Below are 26,962 nucleotides of genomic sequence, written 5' to 3'. Positions count from 1 at the left end.
GCTGTGCACTCCACCCTCATTGAATCCTTTCACTAGAGAGACATTGGATGAAACTGTCAGAGTGTTTCGTGAAACATGAATGAAAAAAGAAATGGAAAGATTGACACCTTCAGAAGGGAACTGATGGAGAGGTTGGGGGAGCAAGGTAATATGGAGAGACCAACTTTGATGGGAAATATGAAATACTTCCAGCTATTTCCTTTTAGAGATTCTCTGGCAACAGAGGCCAGCGGCGGTGACATTGTTTATCTTACATCTTAATCTGCCCGCCTCACGTCTTATCTTAAGTGCTGAAATTCATTTATTTACATGGCTTTAGTTGGCAAATATACACACAATCTTTGGAATTCACATGAGCCTCTTCTAGCTGTTCCCTTCGAATACGTTACGACATCATTGCGCTGTTTCTAAATCAAAGATGCAGTTTTATTGAGATTAAGACAATAATACCAGTGAGTCCGTGATGGGTATATATTAATCTCTGATTTTCACTAGTCTGTTCTTAATAACTACTGTGTGTCATTGTTATTATTCCATCCGAACTGCGTCATTTGAGGAAACCGGTTGGCATATAACACAACATTTCCTTAATTACATTATACAAACGTAGTAGTATTCTGCTTAATAAGAACAAACATTGGCCTGAGAATTGTTCGGACTCTTGAAGTAGCATTTCTCAGCTGAGGCCTAGGAAGGAGAAATGCAATGCCTCTAGGGAGTGTGGGACATCATTCAATCAATTTGAATCCAATAATGTTTAACATGTTTGTTTGTTATATTGTATTAGTTATCCAAATGCCCCACAACTATATAAATATAACGCTGTACTGTACGTACTTAAGTACTTGCAGTATTTGCATTCCGCTGCCGCGTCAACGTGTCGTTACGTCACACGATTTGATCCGGCACCTTTTCTCCATGTGACTCGCCTGTGCTTTTATTTTGAAGGAACCGGAAACGTCTTTCTAAAGGACCGTACTTGTACCTCACCTGCCTCAGGTCTCCGCTGCGACAGGGGCCCGGATATATATTTTAAAAAAAGAACAGGAAAAGTAGGAAGATCCCATGCCTGGTGAACTTACCTAACATCGCGGCGGGGGGGGTGTGGAGGGGACTCGTTAAACATGGCGGCGACAGGGGACGTCTTCGTCAATAGATAACCGCGTCCGAGCAGCGGAAGTAACAGAGCGGACGGTTCGCTCCGACGCGGTTGTCGATTCATCGTGTCGTGCGGGGGGCGCAGAGGAGACCCACTTTGAGTTTTAAAGAGTTAGAAACACATCCGAGGAGGACACGTCAACCACGCGGGTAAGAGGGTTTTGATTACACCAATGCACGAAATGTAGCACAGCTGACGGGCTAATTGATTAGCCCAACCCGTTTGCTGTAGTTAGCTAACAGTTCGCTCCATGGGCTAGCTGCGTTTAAGTTTATTAATGTTCCGGTTATGAACACGAACGGTGCAGTCGGTTCAACTCCTCGGTTTGTGCACCACAATGTTAATGCCACCAGTTGTCCTCTTCCGGCTTGCTTTTACGAGGACGTGGAGTAAAAAAAAAAAATGCAGACTCAGAAGCTGCTTTCTGGAAGTTGAACTCGGTAAACGGATCCTGCTAACTTAACGTTACCAGCGCGCTAAATATACACCGTGCGGGGGGGGAGAGACACAGCAGGAGTCCAGGTGGGACTCTTTTAGAACTTGTACTTTAGCTTTCTGCGGTTATGCCACCCGTCTAAACCTTTCATTTGGACCCACAGCTGCTGTAGTTCCTAGAGTTTTATTATGGAAGCTGCACCAATAAAACAGTTGCAATACTTCAGCATAATTATGCGTTTGCAGAAGCTGCGAGAGCATAAAGTTGGTGTTGTTGTTGTTGGAGATGAGCTGAAAGAAGAGCTCAAATAGGATTTTACATGACATTTACATGCCATGTTGCACAAACAACGACGACAACCACTAAATCAAGTGATGTTTTGTACCGTGCACCAAGTTTCCGAGTTCATGCGTCATGTGGGCAAAAATCAATTCTCACAATATGCCGGCATACATTCTGATCGATCTGAGGGTTAATGTTATGCACCCGGCAGTGATGTAATAATAATCCTCATTAAACCATTACGCAAAGTAATACCCCCGTCTTCATGTTCTCAGCTATACCCCCCCCCCCCCATGTGATCCCAGTTTATTGTTCTTTATCACTTTGAGTAGCTCTGAGATCAGGCCAATTAATTATGGCTTTATTAAAGGTTTATGTAACACTGCAGAGAGAGAGCTGCAGGACAACAAGCTCAGATTTCATTATCAACCTTTTTTTTGTTTTATTATCATTATTTAAGGTTAAACAATATTTTCTTGTCATTCCAAAACTCCCTTTATTTGTCTTCATACTTAATCATTCCCTAATCGTTCTGTCCTCCTCCTCCTCCTCCCCGCTCACTGAAGACGTGATGTTTGAGCAAACATTACTACGAGGGGGAACCGGATCGGTGGCTCAGAGGAAACGTCTCACGACATGTTTTGTGTTTTTTTTTCTTCTTCTTTTTGTGTGTCTTGCAGTTGTCCCTTGTGTCGTCATGACCGCCTCTCATTTACACCCGCCAGGTGCCATGAGCGGCGAGCTGAACGTGCCGATGGGTTCCCCGGCGCCGGGGGGCTCTGAGCGCTGCCCGGATGGCGGGGGCATGGACTACAGGGACTGGGTGCGGCGCAGCTACCTGGAGCTGGTGAGCTCCAACCACCACTCGGTGCAGGCGCTGTCCTGGAGGAAGCTCTACCTGAGCCGGGCCAAGCTGAAGGCCTCCAGTCGGACCTCCGCGCTGCTCTCTGGCTTTGCAATGGTCAGTCATTTTTTATTTTATTTTTTTCCTTTTTTTTAAACCTGCCGAAGTGCAACACAGCCTCATAATGAACTACCGCTTTTTTCTCCCTTCGTCCAATGAAACGTTTGTTTCTTAGCTGCTTTCCTGGTTGATCTGTTGCTTCTTTCAATACCGTGAAAATACTCCAAAAGAAACATAAGTAATTATATCATAAGTGCCGTGCGGAAATTCAGCTGTGCGCACGAACCGTCTCCCAGCTTCCTGTTTGTGCTTTCATGATGCCCTCGTCGTGTCGCTGAGCCGAGGCGCTTCGTGTCGCTGAGTTCCTTTTTTCCGTTGAATCATAAATACGTTAACTGTTTGGAGGGTGCAGAGTGCTGTTTTGTTCAGATCCTCACAGCCAATATGCAGCAATCCCAGTGTGTCATTTTTCATTCTTGGTGAAGCAGAATGTTCTCCGCCTCCACCTTCTATCATGTGAGCATTGGCAGCTTTTGATTGTGTTGTTTGTGTCAGTTTTAGGGAGGTAGATTGCTCTAAATGCTACGTTAGAGATGAGAGGAGATCTGTTCAAAACATCAAACGTGAAATTGGACCTGTTTTGAATCACTGACGTCATTTTTATCTACCAAGAGAAATCTACCTCTCTTGGATTTCTCCTACTATGACCGATGTCTTAAAACACAGCTGATGAGCCTTTATTACCGATGACCAACCTCCAGAAGAACGGACGCCCAGTAACAAGCGACCTGCTCACTCGTGTCCCCTTTTTTAAATAAATGTAAATCCAGGTGGCCATGGTGGAGGTGGAGCTGGAGATGCAGTACCAATACCCTCCTGCGCTGCTCATCGCCTTCAGCGTGTGCACCACCGTGCTGGTGGCGGTGCACCTCTTCGCCCTGCTGATCAGCACCTGCATCCTCCCCAACGTGGAGGCCGTCAGCAACATCCACAACCTCAACTCGGTCAGCGAGTCGCCGCACGAGCGCATGCACCACTACATCGAGCTGGCCTGGGGCTTCTCCACGGCGCTGGGCATCCTGCTGTTTTTGGTCGAGGTGATGCTCCTCTGCTGGATGAAGTTCCTGCCCGTGGACTCCGGCGGGCCCCAGAGGGGGACGGCCTGCTGCCCCCCGGGGGGCGACGCCAACGCCACCGGACCCGCGGAGGCGCCGGCGCGCCACAGCGGCTGGAACGCGGCGCTGGCCTCCACCATCATCATGGCCCCGGTGGCGGTGATCTTCGTGGTGTTCACCATTCACTTCTACCGCTCCCTGGTGCGCCACAAGACGGAGCGCCACCACCAGGAGATCGAGGAACTGCACAAGATCAAGATCCAGCTCGACGGCCACGAAAGAGGCCTCATGACCGTGTGAGGGCGGCGGCTTTAAGGACTCCCCCCTCCTCGACCACCCCCTCCCCAAACCGCCCCCCCGTGACTCAGATCTCTTCTCTGACATTCGCTCGGATTCAGCTTTAAAAGCGCCTCACTTTTGTCGCGCAGCGTCAGACTGCTAATTTATTCTCTGGGTTAAGACGCGTTCAGACCCTGTCTGTTTTTTAAAAACATTTTTTTTTTTTTTTTAGATCTGTTACATCCGTTATAGTCCAGGATTAATGTAAAAGGTTTGCAGAAAAAAAGGGCTATAATGTTCTGAGTGCCATGTCTGTGTTTCACACAGCCAGTTACATTTTGAGGAGTGGTTTCTTTAAAGCGCCTCTGGTTGAATATTTTATCTGCCGACACGACGCGTCAGCAAAGAAGGGGGCATCTCTCCAAACGCCAAACCATGTGACCTGTGTGATGGCCGGGTCTCTCTGTCGGCTCATTTCTTTGAGTCGTGAAGAGCAGAGTCGCTCATCATCTTTCTAAAGTCTTAAAATGTTATTTTACATTCTTGTAAAATTGTTAGGGCCAAATGCCTCAACCTTTTTCTCCTTCAGATTTTATCATCTGACGAAGACTCGTTAATATGAATGTGTCAAGTGTCCAAATATAGTTTTGCCTTACAGAATCGTTGCCTATTTTGTACTTCTTCTTTGCTAGAGGTCATAACGCTGACCTTCCCCTCCACTTTAGGCGGTCATTAAAGAGACATTTCTTTTTTTTTCTTCTTTTTTTTTTTTTTAATAACGGGTTCCGATTGTGTTACTGTTTTTGGAGAATAAGAAACCTGTTATCACATTCCACATGAGATGACCAAAGTGCTGCTCGCTTTGAGGCAGAAGAGCACGTGTAGTTGAGCTTCTGGTCTCGTCTCTGCTTCCGCTCAAAGGAACACGTGTGTTGGGAGGATGAAATTCACAGCCCGTAATAAAGAACGTGTTAACGTTTGTATTGTGTCTGTGACCAACCGGCCTTTTAAAAGCAAGATAGATGTTTGCATTACGTGTAGTGAGCCAAGAAGGAAGACTCACATTAATAAATGTCTCTTGTCTCAGTCACACAGCTTGAACTTTTGCAGGACTTCCGCAGTTAAGTGTACGGTAAATCGTTTTAACAGTAAAGCTATAACGAAGGCACGTACAAAGTAGGAAATATGAGTATGTATGTTGCAGGTACATTGATCTTGCACATTTGACTGGTTTTTAGTCAGCAGGAGGCACAGATCTCCTGTGTGGGGCCTAGATGGTCTTTTTTTTTATATCCTAAACTTTCTTCAGCATACTATACTATGTCTTTAATTATATGACTGTTTAAAACCTTTTTAGCGACTTTGCAAAAATGTTTTACATAATACAATAACTTTTGAGAACTTTTTCTAAACATAATATTCTGTGACTTATGGGCATATTATCCTATAACTTATTTCAATAGATGATTTTTTTCCCCATACAACTTGTGATTGACAAAGTAAAAACAATGTAATGTCACGTTCAAAATTCCAACAAAGTATGATTTAATGTCTAGTCACAGAGAACACAACCGAAAGAAATGTTTTGAAACCAATTTCAGTGTCATTAATGGCAGAATGTTAGTTAAATGACTCCATCTCCAATACAAAGTCAAATATTGATCTTGTAATTATCTTGTGTGGTATTTGACTCGCTTCTATTTTCAAAAATTACAAAATCAGAGAGCATGAAAATAGAAATGTCCTGATACGTGGTGTAAGCCCCGTTCCCCTTAAACCCATCCGTCCCGTCTACTACCAAAGAATAGTATTTTGAAAGAGCCTGCACTTTTATTTTCAGGCCAGCAGAGGGCGAGCAAGCTTTTCATACTTCACAGTGTGGCAGCCAAAATTTTAATTTACAAACCACCATCAACATTTCACCAGAAACAATTTTGAATAGAAGAAACTCTAAAAACGATGATGGTGACATACCGTCTCTAAAAGGGATGCAACTTCATCAACTGCATTGCAAAACCTTCAAAGCAACCACAAAAAAAAAAAACTGAATTCATACAACACCTCAACAAGAACACAGGTACAGATCATAATATAATGATAATAATAATACAGGCCATTCTAGCTTAATTAGATGGGGCTATTTTAGTTCCATTACATGTCAAAACAAATATGAACCTTTTACAAATTAAATTAGATCGTGTTTGGATACATCTTAAGAGAGTTCACTTGTGTTTTGAGCTAAAAATCTTGACTCAAGAAACATTTGTATGTAAACTCATTTTACATTTTCAAGCGCAAAGCCAAGTGAACGAGTCGCTGAATTTGCCAGATGTAAAATATTTATAGGATTTCAAAAAGGACTTTAACAAAAGTTTATAAATGTCCCACCTTATTCATTGCAACTCACGACTCTTAATGTGAAAAAATACTCCAAACATATAAACTTAAGCAAAAGGTCTGGTTGATCTGAATGGAATGTTCAACAAAATGAGAGGAGTGCTTGAGGTGGTCGTCTATGGCTTCGGTGATCTTCTATAGTGCATCATTTGACTTCAAACTGGGTACCCAGAGAGACCACGGTTTGCTAATTAGTTTGAGATCACAATTTGAATATTTTGACTCCATTATCTGTATGTCATGAGTTATTTTCCATTACAAGGCATGTTTCTGTACTCATCTGTGCGTCTTCGTGTTGATGAGATGTTAGTAAAGTAGATAGACCATGATAATGACTAAAAACATTAGCTAAGCCAGACTTCCATATTTAACAGTGCAAAAAATATGTTCTTATGCAAAAATATTTCCAAAAAAACACCTAGTGAGATAAAACCAAAGAAAATATATAAGAACAATATTAGACAATACTTCTCTGGTTTATTGTTAATTTTCTCAAATAAAGTCAAAAGCTGCTACGACGGCTGAAAGTGTCGAGCGGGAAATCAAGACGAGTTCCTCCGAGTCAGCGCCAGAGGCAGCGAAGTGAGACGAAGAGAGGTCGGCATGCGGATGAAGGACTAGCGGCACACAGTAAGGCCACAAAGCTCCACGCGGCTACTACTGAACAAAAGATGGCCACCGAGGCATGCAACACAGAAACCAGATGATCAGCTTCTGCTGGTCTTTGTTTATTTTTTTTTAAGCTGTAGAAGAATATCACTCCGTGGGGGGGGGTAAAAAGGGTAGAGTTATTAAAACTATAATGACCACCATGGAAGAGGATTTGTGTACTTTGGGGGGTTCTGGAGTGTCTCGCGTTGAAATGTCTGCACCTAGTTGTATTCAAAGTAAGCCTCTCTAAAACTGAAGCTCTTTTTTTTTTTTTTTTCTTTCTTTCCTTTACTTCCTTCCACTTCCACATCAACATCAACACACTACCGTGCTCAGTCTGTATCGATAACCTTCAACATTCACATGCCACCGGACACAAAAACAAAACTGATAGTATTAACTTTAGAGCTAACATAGCTTATAAATCGGTCTAAGGCGAAGAAAAGAAAATAAACAAGTAATGGGTCGGTTGAATTTAGGAGGTTTCTGCCGAAATACTGCGCGTGGGCTATCACTTAGTGGACCAGAGTCCTGTAAGTCCATGCCAGCTCTCCTGGGAGGGGAGGGGGGGGGAAGACGATCTTCACACCCTGAAGCTCTCTCCTTTGCCGTCGATGTGGCGCAGACGCAGGTAGACGTCGGTGCCGATGCCCTGCATGGACTGCAAGGACAGGGAGCCCCCCAGGTACTCGGCATAGGCCCTGGAGGTGGGCAGGCCGAATCCAAACCTGCGGGACACAGGACGGCGGGGGGGGGGGGGGGGGGGGGGTCAGGCTCTGTTGGATGCCTCCTGGAGGCATTTCATTAGCCGGCCTTGGATTCTCAGGGCTTTTATTTTACCCTTCACTATTTCAGGTTGCTTTCACCGTGCACTCGTCACCAGACACACCGCCAGAATTGCCATCTCGCCCCCCCACGCGCGTGCGCAACCCCCCCCCACCCCCACCCCCCCGGGAAACCCAGGACCGTCGGTGCCCTCTCACCCGTGCATGGGGCTGGACTGGTTCCCGCTGTTGGTGATGTTGTTGAAGAGGTTGCTCATCCGGGGATCCTGTGCACTGTCCTCGGCCGTGCTGAAGTGGTAGTTCATTACCTTGTCGATAATGTTGTGAGGTATGCCGCCCCCGCGGTCGGATATCCTTAAAAAAAGAGGGGTAAAAGGGGGGGGGGACGTTATTTTTGGAGGCTTTGGGGGGAATCATCGGCTCCTGTAGAATCCCTGCCTGTCTTTCTGCTACTGACAGGGATGGACACAGCTGGATTTAATAGTTGAGGGGGGGGGGGGTGGATTAGATTTTTGCTTTTGTACATCCCCTTTAGACTACAGAACAGACATCTGGCCGCTCACCTTATGACAAAGTCGATGTCGTTGTTGGCGATGGTGACGACCACGTCGGGCACATTGTACGGGGTCTCCAGGTGGCTCTCCATGGTCGCCCTGGAGACACAACGAGTGCATGAATGTCATGGGGGAAACGTTGCGACATACCCCAGAACACATGAGCGTGCCGAATTCAACCGCTGGGTGACTTTACTGAAGAATCGCTGTGGAGAGGAACACGTTTACATGATGCACGGTCGGCTTCATTCCTCTTGTAAACAAACATTGTGCTCTGTAAAACACGTTGAGGCTGCAAGTTGGAATGGGTTCTTTGTCGAGCCAAAACGTGTTTTTACTGTGCCGTTTTCTTGTATTTTAGCAAACGAAACTTCAACTTCTGCGTTTGTTTGTTGCACGCGTTGCATTTAGATTTTTATTACAAAATCCCACACTCGGGTCCTTCTGACTTATTTTAGTTCCACACTCTCATAATACGGCTCATCTTCAAGATATTACACATTCAGTCCTTCCCGCATGTGGGAGAGCAAAGCGGGAACCTAATAAGGACTGGTGGGCAGCACTGATATAATATATACATATATATATATACATATACATAGGAGGTAAGGGCACCTCATGGCGTTCTTGAGGAGCTCTGGCAGGATGTAATCCAGAGGCAGAGGGATGAAGGGGAAGCGAGCAGCAACGTGCCCGTTGATCCTCACTCTGGGAGAGTTCCCGTACTGGTGTTCGCACAGACGCCTGTAACAACAGCGGGAGCCAACGGGCTGTGTGAACATTGTTTAGAGCGTGGTGAAAGTTGAAGAAAGGTCACGAGATAAGATTAGGGAAGGTAAACACAGACGATTGCTCATATCTCATTGACAGCTCCAGCGTGTCCTCTGGGGGGTTTTATCAGCTGAACTCTGACTCCTCTCAGTCAACACGGGACGGGGCTCATGCAAAAAGGCAACGAAAAAGGTAAGGAATAAATAGAAGCTGCATACCTGGCAAAGTCCACCCACTTCTCCACTATCTTTTTGGGGGAGAGACGTCTGCAAATCATCCCGACGAAATCAGGCTGAAACGAGAACAGGAAAAAAAGGCAAAAATGTGTTTTGGCTTTTTTTTTCAAAATACATAAGGTCAAAAGAAAAGTCAAAATAAAACAAATGAATATAAATATATAGACGAAGAATTTCATTTCCTTTTTCGAAATTTTTACAACCTAATACTTTCAATTTTTTTGACCTTTTTCCCCCCAAAACTCAAAAAGAGCAAGTTAGGAGAAGTCAGAAGCCATTGGAGAGGTGTAACTGGAAACATTTGAGACAACTAATAACCAAAATAAGTCAAAATAACAGACAGAGGTTTTAAGAAAGAAGTGTAATGACACCCAGACGTACGTTGTCTTCGTAAAGGGCGAGGTGGTGCGTTGACAACATCCGGATGCCCAGACGAGAGCACAGCGTCGTATCCAGGAAGCTGCGAATGATGGCCTCGTCCTGCAATGGGAGTCAAAACATAAAAACCCAATCACGGAAAAACAGAGACCTGGAACATTAAAATGGACTCATTCAAAGCGGCCGAGCAGTCTGCAGTCTGGGCTGGACGAGGCGTTCCTACCTGGATGTGCCTGCGGCACTCCCTGAAGCCCTGCGCCATCATGGTGACCACGTCTTTGTGGTCGTCCAGCAGCTGCTGCACCAGCTTACAGAACCGAGCCTCCGTCTCCTGATCCTTGATCTGTAAACGCAGCGAGGCACACTTCAAAATCAGCAGCAAAAACAAGATTTACTGTATTTACATTTTATCAAGAGGTTTCCTTGTTGTCGGATGTGTGAATATTTGATTTGAATGGAAACAGCGCCTCCCTGTTACCCCGTTTTGATCAATTCAGCAAAGATAAGAGAATAAGTATTTACATTTCTACTCAAAACACAGATGAATATATTTCCTGCACAGACGTTTCAGCTGATCAAAGGGCATAAGCCCCTCCCCTTTGTGACCTGTGCGGTTGAGGAAACCTTCATGTGATACCAAAACATGTCCCTGTGCTGAACAGAGATGACAGTATTAAATCGAGGAGTGGTTGATTAATAGCTTTGCTCATCAAAGGAACAAATGTGAGAAAACGTGTTCAGCCGGTACCCAACATCACCGCCGCTGTTAATCAAGATAAAACTAAAGAGGACGGACCTCCATTTCACACGGCACACGTTTACTGAAACTCAATCCGCTCGGATCCCTGGGACTGACGTGGTTTTTTACGATGTAGTCTCGTACCGATCGAATTCCCCGCAGCTTCGTCAGGCGAATATGATGTCAGCGAATATCGGATCATTGACTCAAGACAATGGATATGAGAACGATATCCTTTTCGTGATGAAATGTGTGGTTTACACAGCTGGGAGGGGAATGTTTTGACACTTGGCAGTAAAAAAAAAAAACCTCTCTCTCTAAAGAAGGCCTCCTTAAATTGCACAACAAAACACTTTCTGAATGAAGCTAACGTTGATGTTGGCATCTCGTTTTTCACCAATTATTTAAACCTGTACATCCAGCAGTCGCTTCGGTTCATTTGATGCAATTATATTTGCTGAGCAAACTAAACGAGAGCCGCTACGTGCAGCCGGGTGAAAAGTCTCAGCCAACAAATGTTCCACTTCCTGTTTAAACTTGCACGTAAAGCCGCTTCTAGAGAAGTGAAGAAAACAAACTAATGACCCCGCGTGTGCGTGTGCGTGTGCGTGCATAAAATAAGTCACTCACCTGGGGGAAGTCGATGAGCATGTGGTAGGCTCGGATATACAGTTCATGCTGTAAGAAAGGGCAGCAGAGGTGGAGGCTGTAGTTAGACTGTGATCATTCACACCCCCCCCCCCCCCCCCCCCCGCCCCCCCCCCCCTCACATCACTGCCACTACTGACATGCCCACACGTGGCTAACGTTTCAGTACAGCTCCACGTGTTGCTGAACAAGTCTTTCCCAGTAGAAAAAACAAGGAAAAGAGAAGACGCCCCGGCCCTCCGTCTAATTCTATCCGCCCTCGAGTATTGTTTTCCTCAGAGGGGGGGAGTGAAGGCGCCAAGGCCTGCATTACACCCCGGTGGCGCACAAAAGAGTGGAGCTGCGAATTATGTAATCGGCACAGAGGAGCTCCGGAGAGGAAGGAATTTGGGTGAAGGTTCAACAGCGTGAGACAAGAAACGGAGCGGCGGTTGTTCCGTCCGAACCAAGGCTCCCTGAGGGGGGGGGGGGGCAAGCCACGAGCCACAAGAAAACGGGACAGGCGGCGATTTGGGCTTTTATTAGCTCGCGCTCCGAGACATCTGTGTGGACGACATGCCGCCGCCACCTCTGGAAATGGGGGTTGGGGGGGGGGGGGGATTTAAAAGGAATTTTGTTTGTCCAAAATGGCATTTGATCTCTTCAACAACGATGGGTCTTTCCAGGAAATGCTTGCTACGGATACTCAGTGCAGTTTTCAGTATTCAAGCGATAAGCTTTTAAAAACTGGGAGGAAGGGTCACTGGTTCACAGCGGAACCAAAACATTTGTGATGGCCAGCTGCACTGGTCAATCCTTCTAAAATCTTGTTATTCACGTCCTTGCTTGAGGGTCTGAGATGATTCCATCGAGTTTAACCACTGACGGTTAGTGAAAGAGTTAAAGTTAAAACAAGGGTTTTGTTTTTACAGCAAACTGCAATGCAATATCTCAATAAGGATGTATATCATCATATAGCAGGTGTTCTGGTGATTGAATAAATTTTAAAAATCACTTCATTTAATAAACTCTTCTCTGAATAAAAAACTACACTAGTGAATATATTTAGAACTTTAGTGCAAGACAATCAGATTTTACAAGAAACTGGATATAGCATTTACTTACTTTCATCGATTTAGATGAAATAATTGTGCATCACAATACAATGATACACGATTTTCATCACCATTTGATTCCATGGAAAGATGATGGAGCACTACCACGAGCTCTTATCGGGTCACCCTGACCTGCATACTGAAGGTTAGGCCTGCTGCCACTGCACATGTTGTACGAGCACAGTAGGAATTTATGGCACCAGTCCAGCCACTACCATGGTGCACGAAGACAGGAAAACGCCAGAAGAGGCCAAAACTCACTGTATCATTCACAGACGTAAGATATAAACTATGTATAATCTACGCAGCGTTCTCAGTTTCTAAGAATGCCTGTGAATCCGGATTCAGTGGCTCTTCCCAGTGGTGCGTCCCTTTTCCCCTTTTATAAACATCTGCCAGGCTCGGAGCGTCTCGTGATTTGTGTTCTTACCACTTGCAGAATGGTGGGGTTGCAGCCAATGATGAAGGGCAAACTGCGGAAGCCCTTGATGCGGTGGGCGATCCGCACGGGGAGCTCCTTGTGCAGGTACTTGGCGCTGCTCTGGGATCAGACACAGACCAGTCAGGGAGGTCAGAGAGCTTGTCAATGGAAAAGGGCAAAACCCTGGCTTTTTTTTTTTTTCCTCCATTGTGGCGGAAATATTTACCAGGATGTGGTGGCCATCAGGAGACTTCCCAGAATACAGCAGGGTTGCTAAGGTCAGTCGCACTGAGGGCTGGGGAGACATTAACACGTGCCATTAGACACACATTTAGAGTCGGGACAGCAGCTCCCGAGACACTGCAGCGCCCATAAAGACATGAACGTTAAATACACAGGAAACCCCTGTAAAACATTTCCCCACCAGTGCTCGATCTGAAATAACCAGGGATGGGTATTATTGTGTTAAACCTCTCAGTGCTAGAAACTATACAAACATTTCAGTAACAAGTTCAGAAATATTATTTTAATATCAGTATTTATCTTTAACAAAAGAAGTCATCTTAACCATCCATTCAATACCTAATGTGAAAACTTGACTAAATTCATAGCGTCTAATATATATATATATACACACATATACACACACACACACAGATTAAATTATTTGTTGTTGACTCTGTTCCATAACAGCAAAACAGGTCTTCTTGTGCTCTCTGTGGGGCAGGGATATTATAAGCCTGTTGATGTACTCATTCACAGTCTGTGATTTATTGCCAGATGTCTCCCTGCATTTGGCAGCCGCACCTGCGTTTCTTTTTGCAGGGATCATGACTTTGATAAGACTAAACCGTCTCCATATTTGTGCACCACAAAAAGGTTTTTGTCTTAAACATTACCTGGTCCGGAGCAGGTAAATGCAAGTTATCATGGCCGTCTACCCCCCAGTAAGAAGTGACGGGAGATTTTCAAGTGCATTAATGCACGAGTGGAAATTCCAAGATCCATGAACATCCTATTGTGTGTGTGTGTGTGGGGGGGGGGGGGGGGAGCTGACTATTCATATCCATGTAACTGGAAATCATGTGACAAACCACTGAGTGCTTCATATTCTCACCAGGCCTAAAACGTCATTAATAAGGAATAAATGGCTTAAGGGGGCGGTTTTCTGTTGACGTGACAAAATAGAAAAGAAGAAGAAGAAGAAAAAAGTGTGTTCTCAGCAATTATGGGTAAAGAGCTATTTATAATTGCCAACATTTATTTGAATCCATAACCTAACAACGTACAAGTTCTGGTACCAGTTGACTTGTAGTGGACAGACTGAACTTGACCCACGAACTTCGCAGAGACATAATTTGAGCCCACGGGAAATTTCGTTAAACGACAGCGTTACTTCGTCCGCTGTTACGGAAGGTCGCCAGCTGAAAAACACAATGTTCTCACAAAGAACACCAGCGCTGCATTCAGGGCCTCGGTGGGGTTGGAAGTCGATTACATAGCGGCATCGTAACGGTCACTTTTGAGTTACCATTAATGTGCGTGCTAATTGTGCACACAACCACGATCACGAACAATGCATTGTCACAATATTAAAAAAAAATCGAAGAAAAGCAAGGTTACTTGTGTTTAATATAACGCGACGTTGGATAGGTTTTATTTGGAATAAAGAAAATTATTTTATATTAAATCACATATTTAATTGGTGACAGCAATCTACAGCTTAGACGCGCATTTGTATCCCAAGTAAAAATGTAATTCACCGAGTTAAGTTAGCTTAAAGATACGAAACAGCTTCCTATCCACTTGCCTTATCGGTGTCCGTGAACGCGTCACAGCTAGCAGCTAGCATTAGTATCAAGCTAAAGCCGGTTGCAGCTAGCTCGCTCCCTCCACCGCTCTAAGAGCGACGTTTCGGATGAGTGCACCGGCACAAACGGCCCGTTCTTACCTTTTCGGCGGAAACGTCTATCGCGGACTGGTTGTAAAACGACGTGACAGTCTTCGACCGCTCCCTGGCCATCTCCGATAATCCGTGCATCGAGGATGTGGAGCGAAATCTGCGGCAACCCACCACGCCTGACATCGGCGGCACTGTTTTGGTGAGGGTGGCCAGCAGGAGGCTGCCGAGCCCCGGCTTGGCCCCGCAGGTTGCCCCGCTCAGCATCTCCGACGCTATACCTGCCAGTCGCGGGCGCATTTGGAGCCGAGCCGCTTGAGTGAACAGGGCTGTCCTCTTCCCGTTCTTGCACTAAACGGCTGCGGCGGCTTGCTTCGAGGCCATTAGCATTGCGTCGAAATGGTGCACACAAAGGCACGTAACGGAGTACAGTAGAGTGGGTACAGAAAGGGCTTTGTGCGCATTGGCCAGTGAGGGGGGATCTGGCGGTGACGTCACGACAGCTGAACCAATCGGTCAGTATGAGGCGGAGCCAACACCCCCGTCCAGCCCCGCCCCCCCATGTACTCAACTGCTAGGAACATTCATAACAACAAGTATTCTAGGCTGCGACCCCGAGGAGGTCTGCACTTCTGCGTGCTTACAATCCCAATATTTCTCACCTGGTGTTTCGAGGCTGTACTGCAGACAAGAACTTTGATCCTCACCGGTGGTGGAGCACGTGATAATTGATCCCCCCCCCCCCCCCCAAAAAGTAATGATTATGCACATAGGGCCATTTCTGAGTAATGCACGTTATATAATTGAATTTATGAATTGTAAATGTATTCTGCTATTGTAGCTGCTGACAAGCTTCGCAGGATAAATGTCAAACAACATAATTTAAAGTTGTCCATTTCAGTCGCACACAACATATTTTAAGTGCATGGTATATTTCCCAAGTCGTGGTGTAGATAGTCACTGTGAGTTTTTAAAAGAATAAGTTTGGGCAGATGTTGATTTTAAAAAATGAGAACCAACTCTGCAATGGACCATGTGATACATTAAATTATTAAAAAAAGGTGACATTAAAATTAAAATGTTTTACTTAATATAATGCAATGCACCAACATACACACACACAATAATGAAATACGTTTTTAAAATTGATTAATTTGATTTATTAAATCAATATATTGGCACAACTTCAACAAATAAAAACGTGTTGAGTTGCACCCAGAAACATACAGTCTGTTCAGCACTACTGGATGAGACAGGGAGAAAGAAAACATTTAGCTGTATTCACTATCTTAGCGATCAGTATCCAGGCTGCATATCTACTCTGCCTCTACTCCTCACCCCAGTGTTGACCTTTTAGTGAGGTGTGTTTGCATTCCGTCATGTTATCAGGTCATTACATAACAGCAAGGTCCAAAGACTGACCTTAAAAGTATAGGCGAGGCTCATTCAATATGTACATTTGAAGAAAATAAATGTATGCACAGAAAACAAATTCCACTTGTGTCAAAACCTGTGTTCATTATGTGTTTGTTCTTGGGTGCAAAATTAATTAAATCATTTGATGCAATTATTTAAGTTGAGCAATTTAACTTTAAATCTAAAAGATATATCTTCTGTTTCCAGTTACTTTGGCCAATGCATTTCCAGGGAGGCATCATATTGGATCATTTACTACAATTTGTGAATCTCTTAAAGATTCACATTTTGTTCTTTTTTTTCCTGGAGATTATCTGGAGGACTGCAGGAAAGTTTTGGAATCAAACTTCCCGGATCCAAACAGGGAATTCCTGGGAATTTTACCACAGCCACTTTGTAACACTGTACCCTCAATCACCATGGGTGTCTCCTCATTTGGGAATAATGACTGAACGATTAATTTAATAGAATCGAAATGACCCTAACTTGCATCAAAAACCCCGACCTCCACTCAGGACTAGCAGACGGACATTAGCAGCGCGTGTTGCTCAGACGGACTCCTCCCTCTTCCACACGATCACCATGTTTCTGTCACTTAGGGCCACCAGGAAGTGGAGCTCAGGGTCCATTGCTACGCTGTTGATGGAGGGGCCCTCCACCTGGCCGTGGTTCTTCCTCACCGGGGTCGGCCACTCCAACATCTGCCCAAACAAAGACCACGTTAGCGGGTCAGTGGTGTGCTGGTAAGTTAATGAACACATCTCTGGGGAACACGAGATCCAAAGTGGCAATTCTTTTAGCAGATCTGCACATCCAATTATGTGATTGTTTTTTTAAGAACCTCACTGAGGCAAATTCCTGACATCTTTAATGACATGTCAATAAGGTGTTTATTTAGTCATGTCTACATGTTCCAAAATCAGCATTCAAAGTCTGTTGGCTTACTAGGAATATATAATATTTTTATTACATTATCAGATGGTTCCCCTAGAATACTGTGGGAAAGCAGAGTAGAATGGTTAACGAGGCCTTGAGAGGAGATGAGTACCTCAGTAGGGAGAATGGGTTTCCCTGTGTGGAGACTGCTTTTCTGCAGCTTGGATATGTTGTATGTCCATAGCCTGCCTTTGTCATCACCACACACTACGTAGGCTTGGCCTTAGGGAGATGGAACGAGCAAACACACACACACACACACACACACACACACACGCTTAGTAAAAACAGTGAACAGTGTTCAAAATATACTTTTGTGTATTAAGTAATATACCTCTCTAGCTAGGGCAGAACTCAGAGCAAACTACAAAGTATATAAAGTTGCAGTTGCAAATGTAAAAATGGTTTAATTGAACTGTGGACAAAAAGAAACAAACATAAACGAAAAAACAAATGAAAGAAATTCTGTCATTATCAGAAAGCCTACACTGAACTTTTTACTGAACTGAATTAAGCTTCATAACACATTTATCAAAGCTCGACGAAGAAAAAGCAAAGGCAGCTTTACGGATCCAATGACCTGGGACTTACCTGGGCAGGTGTTGAGAGCCAGGTAGGGAATCTCAGTGTTGGCCCACTGCAGCTCAGCCAGAACCACAGCACAAACGCTCCGGTCCTTCTTGTCGGGCCGCTGGGCCTTGGTCCCGCCCCAGCTCCACAAATAAATGGAGCAATGCATGTAGTTCTTGGAGGCTAGACGTCCATAGTAACAAAAAGTGCAAAGGGGAGGAAAGATTTAGCAACGTGATGGATAGAAGTTTATTTTTGTAAACCATAGGATTGAAATGCAAAAGAGCCTGACCTGACTTTGACTGACCCCAAAGTTAAAATGGAAGTCATGGTTGTAAAGACACAATTATAGTGACATCTAGTGGTGACCAGTGTACTGCAAGAGCCTCACTCACCCACTATGTCATCCGTAAGAAAACTAAGGCCGTCAATGGTGTGGTAGTCATGGTCTTTGTCTTCTTTCTTATAGATGGGGAACGTTATCTCCATCTCTTTGGTCCTGGTGAGTAACAAAAAAAAATGTTACTGGCTTTATACACCGAGGGTTTGTCCCTTTGTTCCCCTTTTTATAAGAAAGATCTTCTCTCTCCAGCTCTTTGCAGCACACAGACTCCTACATGGACACAAGGAGACCCGTGGCCGCCTTTACCTTTTTGTGGTGCTGTTGCTGCTGCCGAGCCGCGTGTCGTAGCAGAGCAGGCCGTCCTCGCAGGCCGTCAGGAGGTGGGAGCTGGGGGAAGCGGGGGGGAGGCAGATGTGCAGAGGGGTGGTGCTGATGTCCAACACCAGCAGCTGTCTGTGGGGACAAACACAAAAGTTTCTCACCACCACAGCATGGAAACTTCACAAACAGAATAGTACTGGGGAGGAATACTAATCTAACGCGCAGTAGATCTGCTTTTAGACACACAACTTGATTCCTTAAAACAAAAAACAAAAAAAATGTATAGACTAGAATTTGTGTAGCTGGATTTCAAAGTGACTTTCCCATGGATTCACACTCACACAACTTTGTAGTTGTACTGGCTGTCCACTCCTCCGATGTCCCACAACACGATCTTGTTATCGTATGAGCCAGCTGCGAAATAAAGAGCAGACTGGTGAGTGAAGTTTTCACACAAGGACAAAAAGAAACAAAAAAAAACAAAGATGTTGAGTCTGAACACAGGCGCCCCTTCAGAATATAACATATGGATATAAAATAATAATAAGTCTGCAACTGCAACTTGATTCTTTGCCATTTCAGATGTTGTCCGAGCAATGCGTCACATGTCAGGGAAGGCCTCATTTTAATGTTGGACAACAATGTGCATTTAATATTCTTCTAAATACTACTCAAAGCAGGACTCCGGGAGGGTTATTTTTCAATCTGTCTGATGAAGCCGGACCTCTAAACGGCGTCAGCCACACATTGCTCGTTGTTATGCTGTAACAAAATGACCGTGGCTCACTGAACAGGAAGTTCCCCTGGTGGTGGTTGAATCGGAGGACCGACAGCGCCTTGCGGCTGGCCCTGAACTCCCCGTAGGCCACGTTGTTTCTGGGGTGGATCAGTTTGACCAGCCCCCTCTTCCCACCGGCCGCCAGGACGCTGCAGTGTCGAGCAGCCGAGGCCCCGCCCCCTCTGGACATCAGCACGGTGGACCAGGAGAGGGAGAAGAACTCCTGTTGTGGGTAAACGGACAGATGCAGACGTCAGACAAAACATATCAAAACGATAACTTAATAGAAAAACTAACTTAATAGATGAAGTGCTTTAATGTTAGCATTCGGGTCAGAATGTCTCTAGTGGCACAGTGAGATGTGTAGATGACGGAATCTACCAGTTAGAAAAATGTTATTAGATGAGTAATGGAGCAAACCTCTCCAGGAACTTTGTACTTCTTCATCACTATACCGGTTTCGCAGTCAATCACACAGAGAGAGTCTCCGCCACAGGTAGCAACCAAACGGCTCCCTCCCCCAGCACCTGTAGATACATGAAACGGGCACGGTCTTAATAATACCGGTTTTCTAGGAACGCTTTAACCACAGACATGAAGACTTTCATTTGGATAAAGGGCCTTGGGTACGCCCTGATGAAGGGCTGGGAACTTGAAGCGTACCCGTGGTGTCTGGCAGCGGCTGGAAGGCGCAGGCCCACAGCTGGGTGGAGAAGTCCTCCGAGCTGTCCTGTTTGCTGTGGCACTGGAGGACGTGGAGAGGCTTCAGGCGCACCGGCTGCCCGAGGAAGCGGAAACACACCACGGAAGGGGAAGACGGAGAGGAAGAGATTATAGCAGAGTGGTGGTGGTGGAGGGGGGGGACATTCATGACATGACAATCTGATAATACCAATAGCCGGGCATTTAATACTGCTGTGCAGATGTAAAGCTGCATGTTGTTGACAGTGGCTTCTAGCAGGGCTAAAAATACACTTCATAGACACGTGATCTTGGTTAAAAGTATACTGTGTGCATTACCGGTGTCTTGCTGCAGCTCTTCATCGAGGACAGCCAGTCAGCGTCCCTCCGCGGCTCCGCTCCGTTCTTCAGTTTTGTCTGAGCCCCGGCGTCCTCCTTGGCCTGTCGCACTTTAGGCCCTCTCCTCGGCGCCTGCGCCCCTGTCTGAGCCCCGGGCGGCGTGGCGGGAGGCTGATTTAACTTGCGGGGGCTCACCCTGACGGCGGGGCTCTGGCTCAGCGTCTGCAGTTTGCGGCTCAGGGCCGACTTGCAGGGACTGGCTCCGGCTGGGGAGGCCGGGAGGTCGGAGCGCAGTTTCTTGCGAGGCGTCAGGCGTATGTTGGTGTCAACGGATGGGTTTTGTTTCCTCTTTGTAGGCGTCGAGACCGTCTAGGGGGAAGAAATAAAAAGGGGAAAAACAAAATGAGCTTTAGAGCAAATCCAGAGCGAATCATTTACACAACGTCCTGCACGTACAAGTAACTGTACGGTCTCAGAATCCCAATGACAGATGACACGTTGCAGCCGGTCATCCTCGGAGGTCTTACACTGCTCTCTTTAGTGTCCGTGGAGGCTTTGCACTCCGGCTCTTCCTTTGGTTCGGTCAGAGAGCGCAGATACTCCTTAGCAATAATCTCCACCTAAAACCCAGAAGGACACGGAGAGACAATGAAAAGAGGGCCACACCAAAAAAAAAACAGAAGAGCAGAAATGTCTCCAACATCAGGAACTTACCCTCCATTTGGTGAAGTCGCTGACTGAACTGGGTCCATATTTAACCTGCTGACGGGCGGTACTGACAAAGCTTTTCTCCAAGGCGGACAATTTCTCCGCCGTGATGGGATCCGGGAGAGAGAAGCTCTTCTCCCACACTGCAATAATCTAAAAAAAAGTGAGGGAAAAGGACATTGCTTATGCAATAAAACTGTGCAGGAATAGGAGACATTCCGACCTAACTGTGTTACTGGATTACTGGAATAACAGTTCTAATAACATGTAATAACATCAGGAAATAATCAGTCCCATACCCTGGTCCTCAGGTTCTCACTGTAGACAAAGCGCAAGTGGTTGGCCGAGGTGCTGACATCTTTACCGTTGTAAATCCTCAGTTTGGGCAACAACACCATCAACTTGTAATTATCACTAACCTGAGGGAGCAAAACAACAATGCCGGTTAAAACCTAAGAGCCAGTGAGGTGTTTGGAGAGGACATGGTGATTGATTTTGATCACCGTAATCGGTCTCTCACAGAGCGCAGACAACCAGTCACACCTACGGGCAACAGAGTGTCCAGTAAACACAGTCTAAATGTCTTTCAGCTGCAGGGGGAAGGGGGGGGGAACCACTCAAGACACAATGAATATGCAAAGTGGATTAGGGAAACCCGGACTGAAACTCCTGGCTGTGAGGTGATGACCACAAAGCGCATGCGACCGTTTGCATGCAACACAATTAGCTAGCTTGATTGGTCATTTTCCACCTCATGGGTGAAAGACTGGCTACTCACAAGAGAACAATGGATCATTTCTCGCTCCACTCAAGGAGCTCCATCAAACGAGCCTTTTGACGTTTAAGTTACGCCTCACCAAAAGTTGGGTGAAAGATTCGATAGTGGAAAAGATTCCTTTCCACTATCAAATATCCCCCAATTAAACGGCATTGTGAGAAAACAGAAGAGCGTCCGCCCCATCCTCACAGTGATATAAAGATTGTCCTCCATCTTGAGCTCCTGCAGACTGCTGAGAGGCTCCAGCGTGGTAACATCCTCCATCTGGTTGTCGCTGAGGTCCAGGTAGCAAAGCGCCGGCAGCTCCAGCGACTTCGGAAACGCCTGCAGGGAGTTCCCAGAGAGATCCCAGCGCTCCAGGGACCGCAGGCGGGACAGCAGCCGCACAGGCAGGTCCTGGGGCTTCAGTCCCAGGCCGGATAAACTGAGGGTAAAGAAAAACCTCGGGTCAGCGTGTCCCAGCGGTAAGGAAGCCAGACTCAACTCTTTCTCTTTACTTTAAAATAAACTCCCCAATCACATAAGCATATACAACACCCCCAAAACAAAAGTTTCTTTGCTGTTTGAAATAATCTTCTTCTATCAACTTCTGTTTCCAACTATCTTCCACGTTGAACTTATGTCGTCATCTTTTTTTATTCAACGTGAAGTCGTGGAAATGCAATCAGAGTGCTTCTTGCTCCACACTGGAGTCGCCACACAACACAAATACTGCAGTGGCCCTAAAAAAAACAAAAACCTGCTTACTTCAGTGTCTTGATCTGCTCCAGTTTGTTGCTTTTTGGAGAGCCTTTCTCCAGTAACAGCTTCTCTGTTATTTTCTCCATTGCTTTTCTGTAGAAAAGACCACGATTCCAGACTTAAGTTAGCAGAGGAAATACTGCGCAGCGAAGTAGGGATAGTAAAGAGTTTGTTCAGTGCCCTCTTCTTTTGTTGGATTCAGGTCCGTCACACCTCTACACCACACCCAGCATCCACAATGGGGTGCTTCCACCTATGGGGACACAGCGGGGAGCCCTAACCACACCCCAACTTTCGAGGAGTAGGGTTGGTTGTGTTTCTTTTTTTACTCTTGCTTGCATTTGTATTTCCTCTGGTTGATTATCAAATTCAGAAAACACCAAAGCTAATGTATTCAATGGGGAAATATTCTTGACTAATTATTTACGCCTTACATACTCCCTATCGAAACAAACTCAACAAAGTGTATAGTTAGTTATCTTGTAGACGGGGGTCCTACTATTGTTGTTTTCAGGTTTGGATTCTTTGTTCCAGTGGGTGCAGTCATACTACGACCTCTGCTCATTTGCTCAAAGGCGTTGCACTCACTGGGCTTGGTGGGGGGGCATGTTTTGTATCTGCTATGGTTGATGGTAGTTTTGAGGTGATCCTGGCTAGGGGTGTATGGTCTACATAATTATATAAAAGTGGATAACCTAATTAAATTAGTACTTCACTACTACTTACACATAACGTTGGGGGTATGTATTACCTGGCTGGGAAATACTACACTAGTTAATGCAGTGTTTCTCTCGGTTTTAAACGGATTACCTCATACAACTTTTTAAAACCTACTTGTTCTAAATCGAAGTTCGAAATTGAAGAAGACTTCAAAGTTTAAAATTAGTTACTTTGCAACAGCCACGTTGAAAGCACTAACGTTACTTTCCTCGCATCTTGAGGCTACTTTCTCAACATTACGAACACTAAAACAATTATTCGTGAGTTTACGTGCACATCTCAATCGTTTACCATCAACAAGCAAAAAAATAATAATCGATTTGTTAATATTTATGGCTAAAATTACTTACAGACAGTTCATCAACTTGTCTTGAAGCATATGAGCTTTCCCGGGGAAAAGCTATGTACTTCCGGTGGGCGGGGCTTACGTTGGTTCTACGTCATTGTTTATTTTCCCCGAGCAGAGCCTGGAAGGCTCAATGTAGCCCAATAAAGCCCACATCCAGCCCAGAAAGTATTCGTATATCTTACTTGAGTAAAAGTTACTGCAATACTAAAGTACAACAAGACTCTTCTACAAGTACAAGTCCTGCATCCAAAACCTCAACGAGCAAAAGTACAAACAAATCAGCTTCAGATTAAACAGAAAGTAGCAAAAGTATTCATTGTGTAGAATTTCCTATTTCTAAATATGATATGACTTATAGGTTACTTTTTTTTATAATGCATGGAATACACAGACACCGCGTCTCGTTAGGTGGCGATGTTTACGTGTTTTAACAGGTTCGTCACCTGCACATTAACAGAAGAAGAAAATGATGACGCGGGATGGGATCTCGGCTACTGATAGCGGCGCCGCTTTATGTGCGTGTAAAGGCATCCGGCGGTGTCTCAAGTGTGACATTTTAAAGGGAACGGGACAATTAGAGGCTAAGGAACCTAAGGTAAATATCTTGAAATGAAAAATGTATTTTACACGTTTTATCAGCAGGAAACGGACGCAGCTGCTGCTAGCCCGAGTCGATAATATCAGCTACGGAAGCCCTCACAGGACAAGCTTTATCAACGGGCTCTGATCTCGCTATAACAAGACAATTTGAAAACGTATGTTACAATATGATACCGTATTTAGTATTTAGCTCATTATAGCTTTTCTCGTTACAACATTGTTATCACTTATCTGTGCACAACTTTGCCACAACTCATAGGAAAATATCGTTATTATAACTACCTCAACTATATCATAACTTTACTGACTGGTTATTCTACGTAAATACATTACGACCTATTGTTAGTCTTTATCTATATTCATGTATGTAAACTATTTTATATCTATGTTTCAGTCTTTGGTCTTCTGAGTACTTCTTCCACTTATCTCTATGCTATGCTTGGCTGACGTCATGCACATGTCATTGTATCAAATCATACTTTATCATCAGAAAAGACAACATCAGCCATGTTATGTCGCATTAATACAGAGTATACCTGAAGTTATTCTTTTTTTGGTTTTTGTCCCACAAGATTGTGCATCATTTCCTCTACGATCCGGAGACGAGGATGGCAGATCACATAGATGCAGAGGCCCCGTCCTTCCCCTTTCCCGGTGTCTTCTTGCGGAAGAGCTTCATATCAGAAGAGGAGGAGAAAAATCTGATCTGCACCATGGACCGGGATGCGTGGAATGAGTCTCAGTCTGGTAGAAGGAAACAGGTGATGTGGAACAATTGTGTTTTCTGAATGGCATCAGCCCGCATACACAACGTGGCCCAGCGACATTTGTTGACTTTGCAATAGGTTTCCAGGGTCATGCCTCCCAATTACAAGTTAACAAAGGCCTGGGGCACAAGTTATATAGTTTGCCAAGTAGCTTATGTATTGGATTGGTGTGGGCGTTTTCTTTTCTGTTATCCGTTATAGCTACGCTCCGTGCACACCCACGGGTTGATTTGACATTTATAAATGTGTAACTATTGGTGAGTTTGGATCAGGTTTCACACATCACCCTCAAACTATAGAAGTTTAACATTAAGTGGAGATGAAAAAATCTGCAAATATTTGTAGATTTTCCACATATTAATACACTGTATTTGTTGTTCTGATGAAATAAACACAAACATTTTCTCACATTTTTGCAGGACTTTGGTCCCAAGGTTAACTTTAAGAAAAAGAAAGTGCGTTTCGGTGGCTTCAGTGGACTCCCTGCTCTGAGCCAAAAACTAGTGCTCAGAATGCAACAAGAGCCAAGTCTCGCTGACTTTCAGCCAGTGGAGCAGTGCAATCTGGATTACCATCCTCAGCGAGGCTCCGCCATCGATCCACACCTGGACGACTCTTGGCTGTGGGGGGAACGGCTCGTCACCATCAACATGTTATCAGACACTACCCTCACCATGTCCGTTGAGCAGGGTCTGCCAGAGTTAGGACTAGCAGAGGAAGTCCAGGTGGCTGTTTGTCTTCCTCGCAGGTCTTTAGTCGTGTTATACGGCGAGGCGCGGCACAGGTGGAAGCACGCCATTCGCAGGGACGACGTTCGGGGGCGCAGAGTTTGCAGCACCTACAGAGAGCTGTCTGCTGAGTTCCTGCCTGGAGGGCAGCAGGCAGAGCTCGGAGCTCAGCTGCTGAACATTTCTCTGAGCTTTGTAGGAACTCCAATTTAAGCTCATCTATGGAAAAACAGACATTCAGGTGATCAATTGAGACATATATTTTTAACAAATGCAATTGTACAAATGTAATTTTTACACAATGTTTTTGTTTTTACCGATGGTGGGGAATGCAGCAATAATTTCTTGACAAATACAGTTATTGAAAAATGAAGAATGGAATTCAAACAAAACAACACAAACCACAAAAGTGAATCAAACAAGCGGTTAATGCTTTCTAAAAAGTTTGAATGACATGTACTAATTTGTTCGTTTATAAAATGGTTGCTTGCTGGCCATTTATTTATTTATCCAATTCCTTAATTTATGAGGAAATGGCAAAAATAGCTTAACACCAGCTGTTTCCGTATTTTCTGCAGACCTCAGCCTTTTCAACTCTACCTTTTAATAAAAAAGAAAAAGACGTTTGTGTGTGCTTACAGTTCCTGCAGTGGGGACTGGAACTCGGGTGTCACAGATTCCATCCCAACACACAGCTGCTGTGCCTCTGGTGTGTTGCGTTCACGCATAAGAATCATAAAGATTGTGAAGTGGCTAATTATGTGCAGTTCTCCATATCCCTGCTGCTCTGATGCAGCTCACATATGGCCAAACACACCTTTTAGAAAGGATCATATCAGAGTAGTTGTTTTATGATTCAACTAATTTACTACCTACATTGTATACTTTACAACTTACTGCTTTTCGGGTCATGTTAGGGAGTTGTATAGTTGTTGATGTAATTACACTAACTCCCACGATGCCATTGCAATACCTTTTGGTATAAAATAAAAATCACAATAGTTAAACTACTACTACTACTAGGATGCATAATGGCCCATTTTGCAACAATAGAATAGTGGTGTTTGCTCAGAGTCCTGAATTCAAAATTAAAATTGTCAAAAGAGTAAAAGTAAGAGCAGAACGGCCCACAACAGATTAGATTATTTTACATGATTATAATACCATGCATATCGTGAGATCTGGTTCATTACTGTTCAGCTTAATATGTAACTATATTATTAAAGTATTTCCACCTAAAAGGTCAATCATTAAGGAACACAAAACGGTGCAATTACCTTGCCAAATAAAGTGTTCAAGCACTTTAAACATTACTGTGGTTCTAAAAGTTGTTCCATACTTTGCATTGCAGTATTCTAAAATAACAGTACTGCAACAAAAAAAACAGTCTTTGCTGCATTTACCATCGCAGTCCTGCACGCGTTCATTGGCCAGCCCC

The 26,962-nt window shown here is 44.7% G+C and overlaps 4 protein-coding genes across 7 annotated transcripts; 2 read left to right on the top strand and 2 right to left on the bottom strand.

Annotated features, from left to right (window-relative positions):
- The first annotated feature begins 940 nt into the window (after window positions 1–940).
- Window positions 941–5,154, top strand: orai2 (ORAI calcium release-activated calcium modulator 2). Of its 2 annotated transcripts, none has more exons than XM_037467699.2 (3): window positions 941–1,308; window positions 2,558–2,838; window positions 3,612–5,154. In XM_037467699.2, the coding sequence occupies exons 2-3, from the start codon at window positions 2,575–2,577 to the stop codon at window positions 4,194–4,196; spliced, it is 849 nt and encodes a 282-aa protein (XP_037323596.2). In that variant the 5' UTR covers window positions 941–1,308; window positions 2,558–2,574; the 3' UTR covers window positions 4,197–5,154. The 2 variants fall into 2 exon arrangements, with proteins under 2 accessions (XP_037323596.2, XP_037323597.2); XM_037467700.2 differs by having other exon boundaries at window positions 942–1,308; window positions 2,603–2,838.
- Window positions 5,155–7,484: 2,330 nt separating this feature from the next.
- Window positions 7,485–15,196, bottom strand: bckdk (branched chain ketoacid dehydrogenase kinase). Its single transcript, XM_037467692.2, has 11 exons — window positions 14,801–15,196; window positions 13,076–13,144; window positions 12,859–12,969; window positions 11,317–11,364; window positions 10,171–10,290; window positions 9,951–10,049; window positions 9,552–9,625; window positions 9,178–9,306; window positions 8,572–8,661; window positions 8,207–8,362; window positions 7,485–7,951 (listed from the first exon to the last, which is right to left on the bottom strand). The coding sequence occupies exons 1-11, from the start codon at window positions 15,047–15,049 to the stop codon at window positions 7,807–7,809; spliced, it is 1,290 nt and encodes a 429-aa protein (XP_037323589.2). The 5' UTR covers window positions 15,050–15,196; the 3' UTR covers window positions 7,485–7,806.
- A 713-nt stretch (window positions 15,197–15,909) lies between these two features.
- On the bottom strand, window positions 15,910–23,572 carry lrwd1 (leucine-rich repeats and WD repeat domain containing 1). Its single transcript, XM_037467670.2, has 16 exons — window positions 23,431–23,572; window positions 22,367–22,453; window positions 21,809–22,043; window positions 21,141–21,260; window positions 20,848–20,994; window positions 20,661–20,753; window positions 20,134–20,502; window positions 19,777–19,891; window positions 19,534–19,640; window positions 19,123–19,336; window positions 18,677–18,749; window positions 18,321–18,467; window positions 18,067–18,170; window positions 17,693–17,854; window positions 17,214–17,323; window positions 15,910–16,866 (listed from the first exon to the last, which is right to left on the bottom strand). The coding sequence occupies exons 1-16, from the start codon at window positions 23,457–23,459 to the stop codon at window positions 16,714–16,716; spliced, it is 2,265 nt and encodes a 754-aa protein (XP_037323567.2). The 5' UTR covers window positions 23,460–23,572; the 3' UTR covers window positions 15,910–16,713.
- Window positions 23,573–23,833: 261 nt separating this feature from the next.
- alkbh4 (alkB homolog 4, lysine demthylase) lies at window positions 23,834–26,769 on the top strand. 3 transcript variants are annotated; one of them, XM_037467705.2, is made up of 4 exons: window positions 23,836–23,944; window positions 24,069–24,184; window positions 24,602–24,790; window positions 25,216–26,769. In XM_037467705.2, the coding sequence occupies exons 3-4, from the start codon at window positions 24,638–24,640 to the stop codon at window positions 25,735–25,737; spliced, it is 675 nt and encodes a 224-aa protein (XP_037323602.2). In that variant the 5' UTR covers window positions 23,836–23,944; window positions 24,069–24,184; window positions 24,602–24,637; the 3' UTR covers window positions 25,738–26,769. The 3 variants fall into 3 exon arrangements, with proteins under 3 accessions (XP_037323599.2, XP_037323602.2, XP_037323600.2); XM_037467703.2 differs by having other exon boundaries at window positions 23,861–23,944; window positions 24,072–24,184; XM_037467702.2 differs by lacking the exon at window positions 24,069–24,184 and having other exon boundaries at window positions 23,834–24,024; window positions 25,216–26,767.
- The last annotated feature ends 193 nt before the right edge of the window (window positions 26,770–26,962 follow it).

The sequence above is a fragment of the Pungitius pungitius genome, chromosome 16 (assembly GCF_949316345.1).
Source record: "Pungitius pungitius chromosome 16, fPunPun2.1, whole genome shotgun sequence".
Taxonomy (NCBI): domain Eukaryota; kingdom Metazoa; phylum Chordata; class Actinopteri; order Perciformes; family Gasterosteidae; genus Pungitius; species Pungitius pungitius.
The sequence above is the reverse complement of the archived record's forward strand: the minus strand, read 5'-3'. Positions and strand labels throughout refer to the sequence as shown.

What these genes read in the sequence shown, in the direction of transcription:
- alkbh4 (XM_037467702.2), top strand. Translation starts at nt 23,896, where the DNA reads ATGATGACGCGGGATGGGATCTCGGCTACTGATAGCGGCGCCGCTTTA. An exon ending in TAGAGGCTAAGGAACCTAAG is followed by an intron (nt 24,025 to 24,601) that starts GTAAATATCTTG and finishes TTGTCCCACAAG; the next exon opens with ATTGTGCATCATTTCCTCTA. An exon ending in AGTCTGGTAGAAGGAAACAG is followed by an intron (nt 24,791 to 25,215) that starts GTGATGTGGAAC and finishes ACATTTTTGCAG; the next exon opens with GACTTTGGTCCCAAGGTTAA.
- bckdk (XM_037467692.2), bottom strand. Translation starts at nt 15,049, where the DNA reads ATGCGCCCGCGACTGGCAGGTATAGCGTCGGAGATGCTGAGCGGGGCA. An exon ending in TAGACGTTTCCGCCGAAAAG is followed by an intron (nt 13,145 to 14,800) that starts GTAAGAACGGGC and finishes ATGTCTCCCCAG; the next exon opens with CCCTCAGTGCGACTGACCTT. An exon ending in GACATCGACTTTGTCATAAG is followed by an intron (nt 8,363 to 8,571) that starts GTGAGCGGCCAG and finishes TCTTTTTTTAAG; the next exon opens with GATATCCGACCGCGGGGGCG.
- lrwd1 (XM_037467670.2), bottom strand. Translation starts at nt 23,459, where the DNA reads ATGCTTCAAGACAAGTTGATGAACTGTCT. An exon ending in GAGCAGATCAAGACACTGAA is followed by an intron (nt 22,044 to 22,366) that starts GTAAGCAGGTTT and finishes CTTTACCCTCAG; the next exon opens with TTTATCCGGCCTGGGACTGA. An exon ending in GCCGCTGCCAGACACCACGG is followed by an intron (nt 19,641 to 19,776) that starts GTACGCTTCAAG and finishes ATGTATCTACAG; the next exon opens with GTGCTGGGGGAGGGAGCCGT.
- orai2 (XM_037467699.2), top strand. Translation starts at nt 2,575, where the DNA reads ATGACCGCCTCTCATTTACACCCGCCAGGTGCCATGAGCGGCGAGCTG. An exon ending in TGCTCTCTGGCTTTGCAATG is followed by an intron (nt 2,839 to 3,611) that starts GTCAGTCATTTT and finishes ATGTAAATCCAG; the next exon opens with GTGGCCATGGTGGAGGTGGA.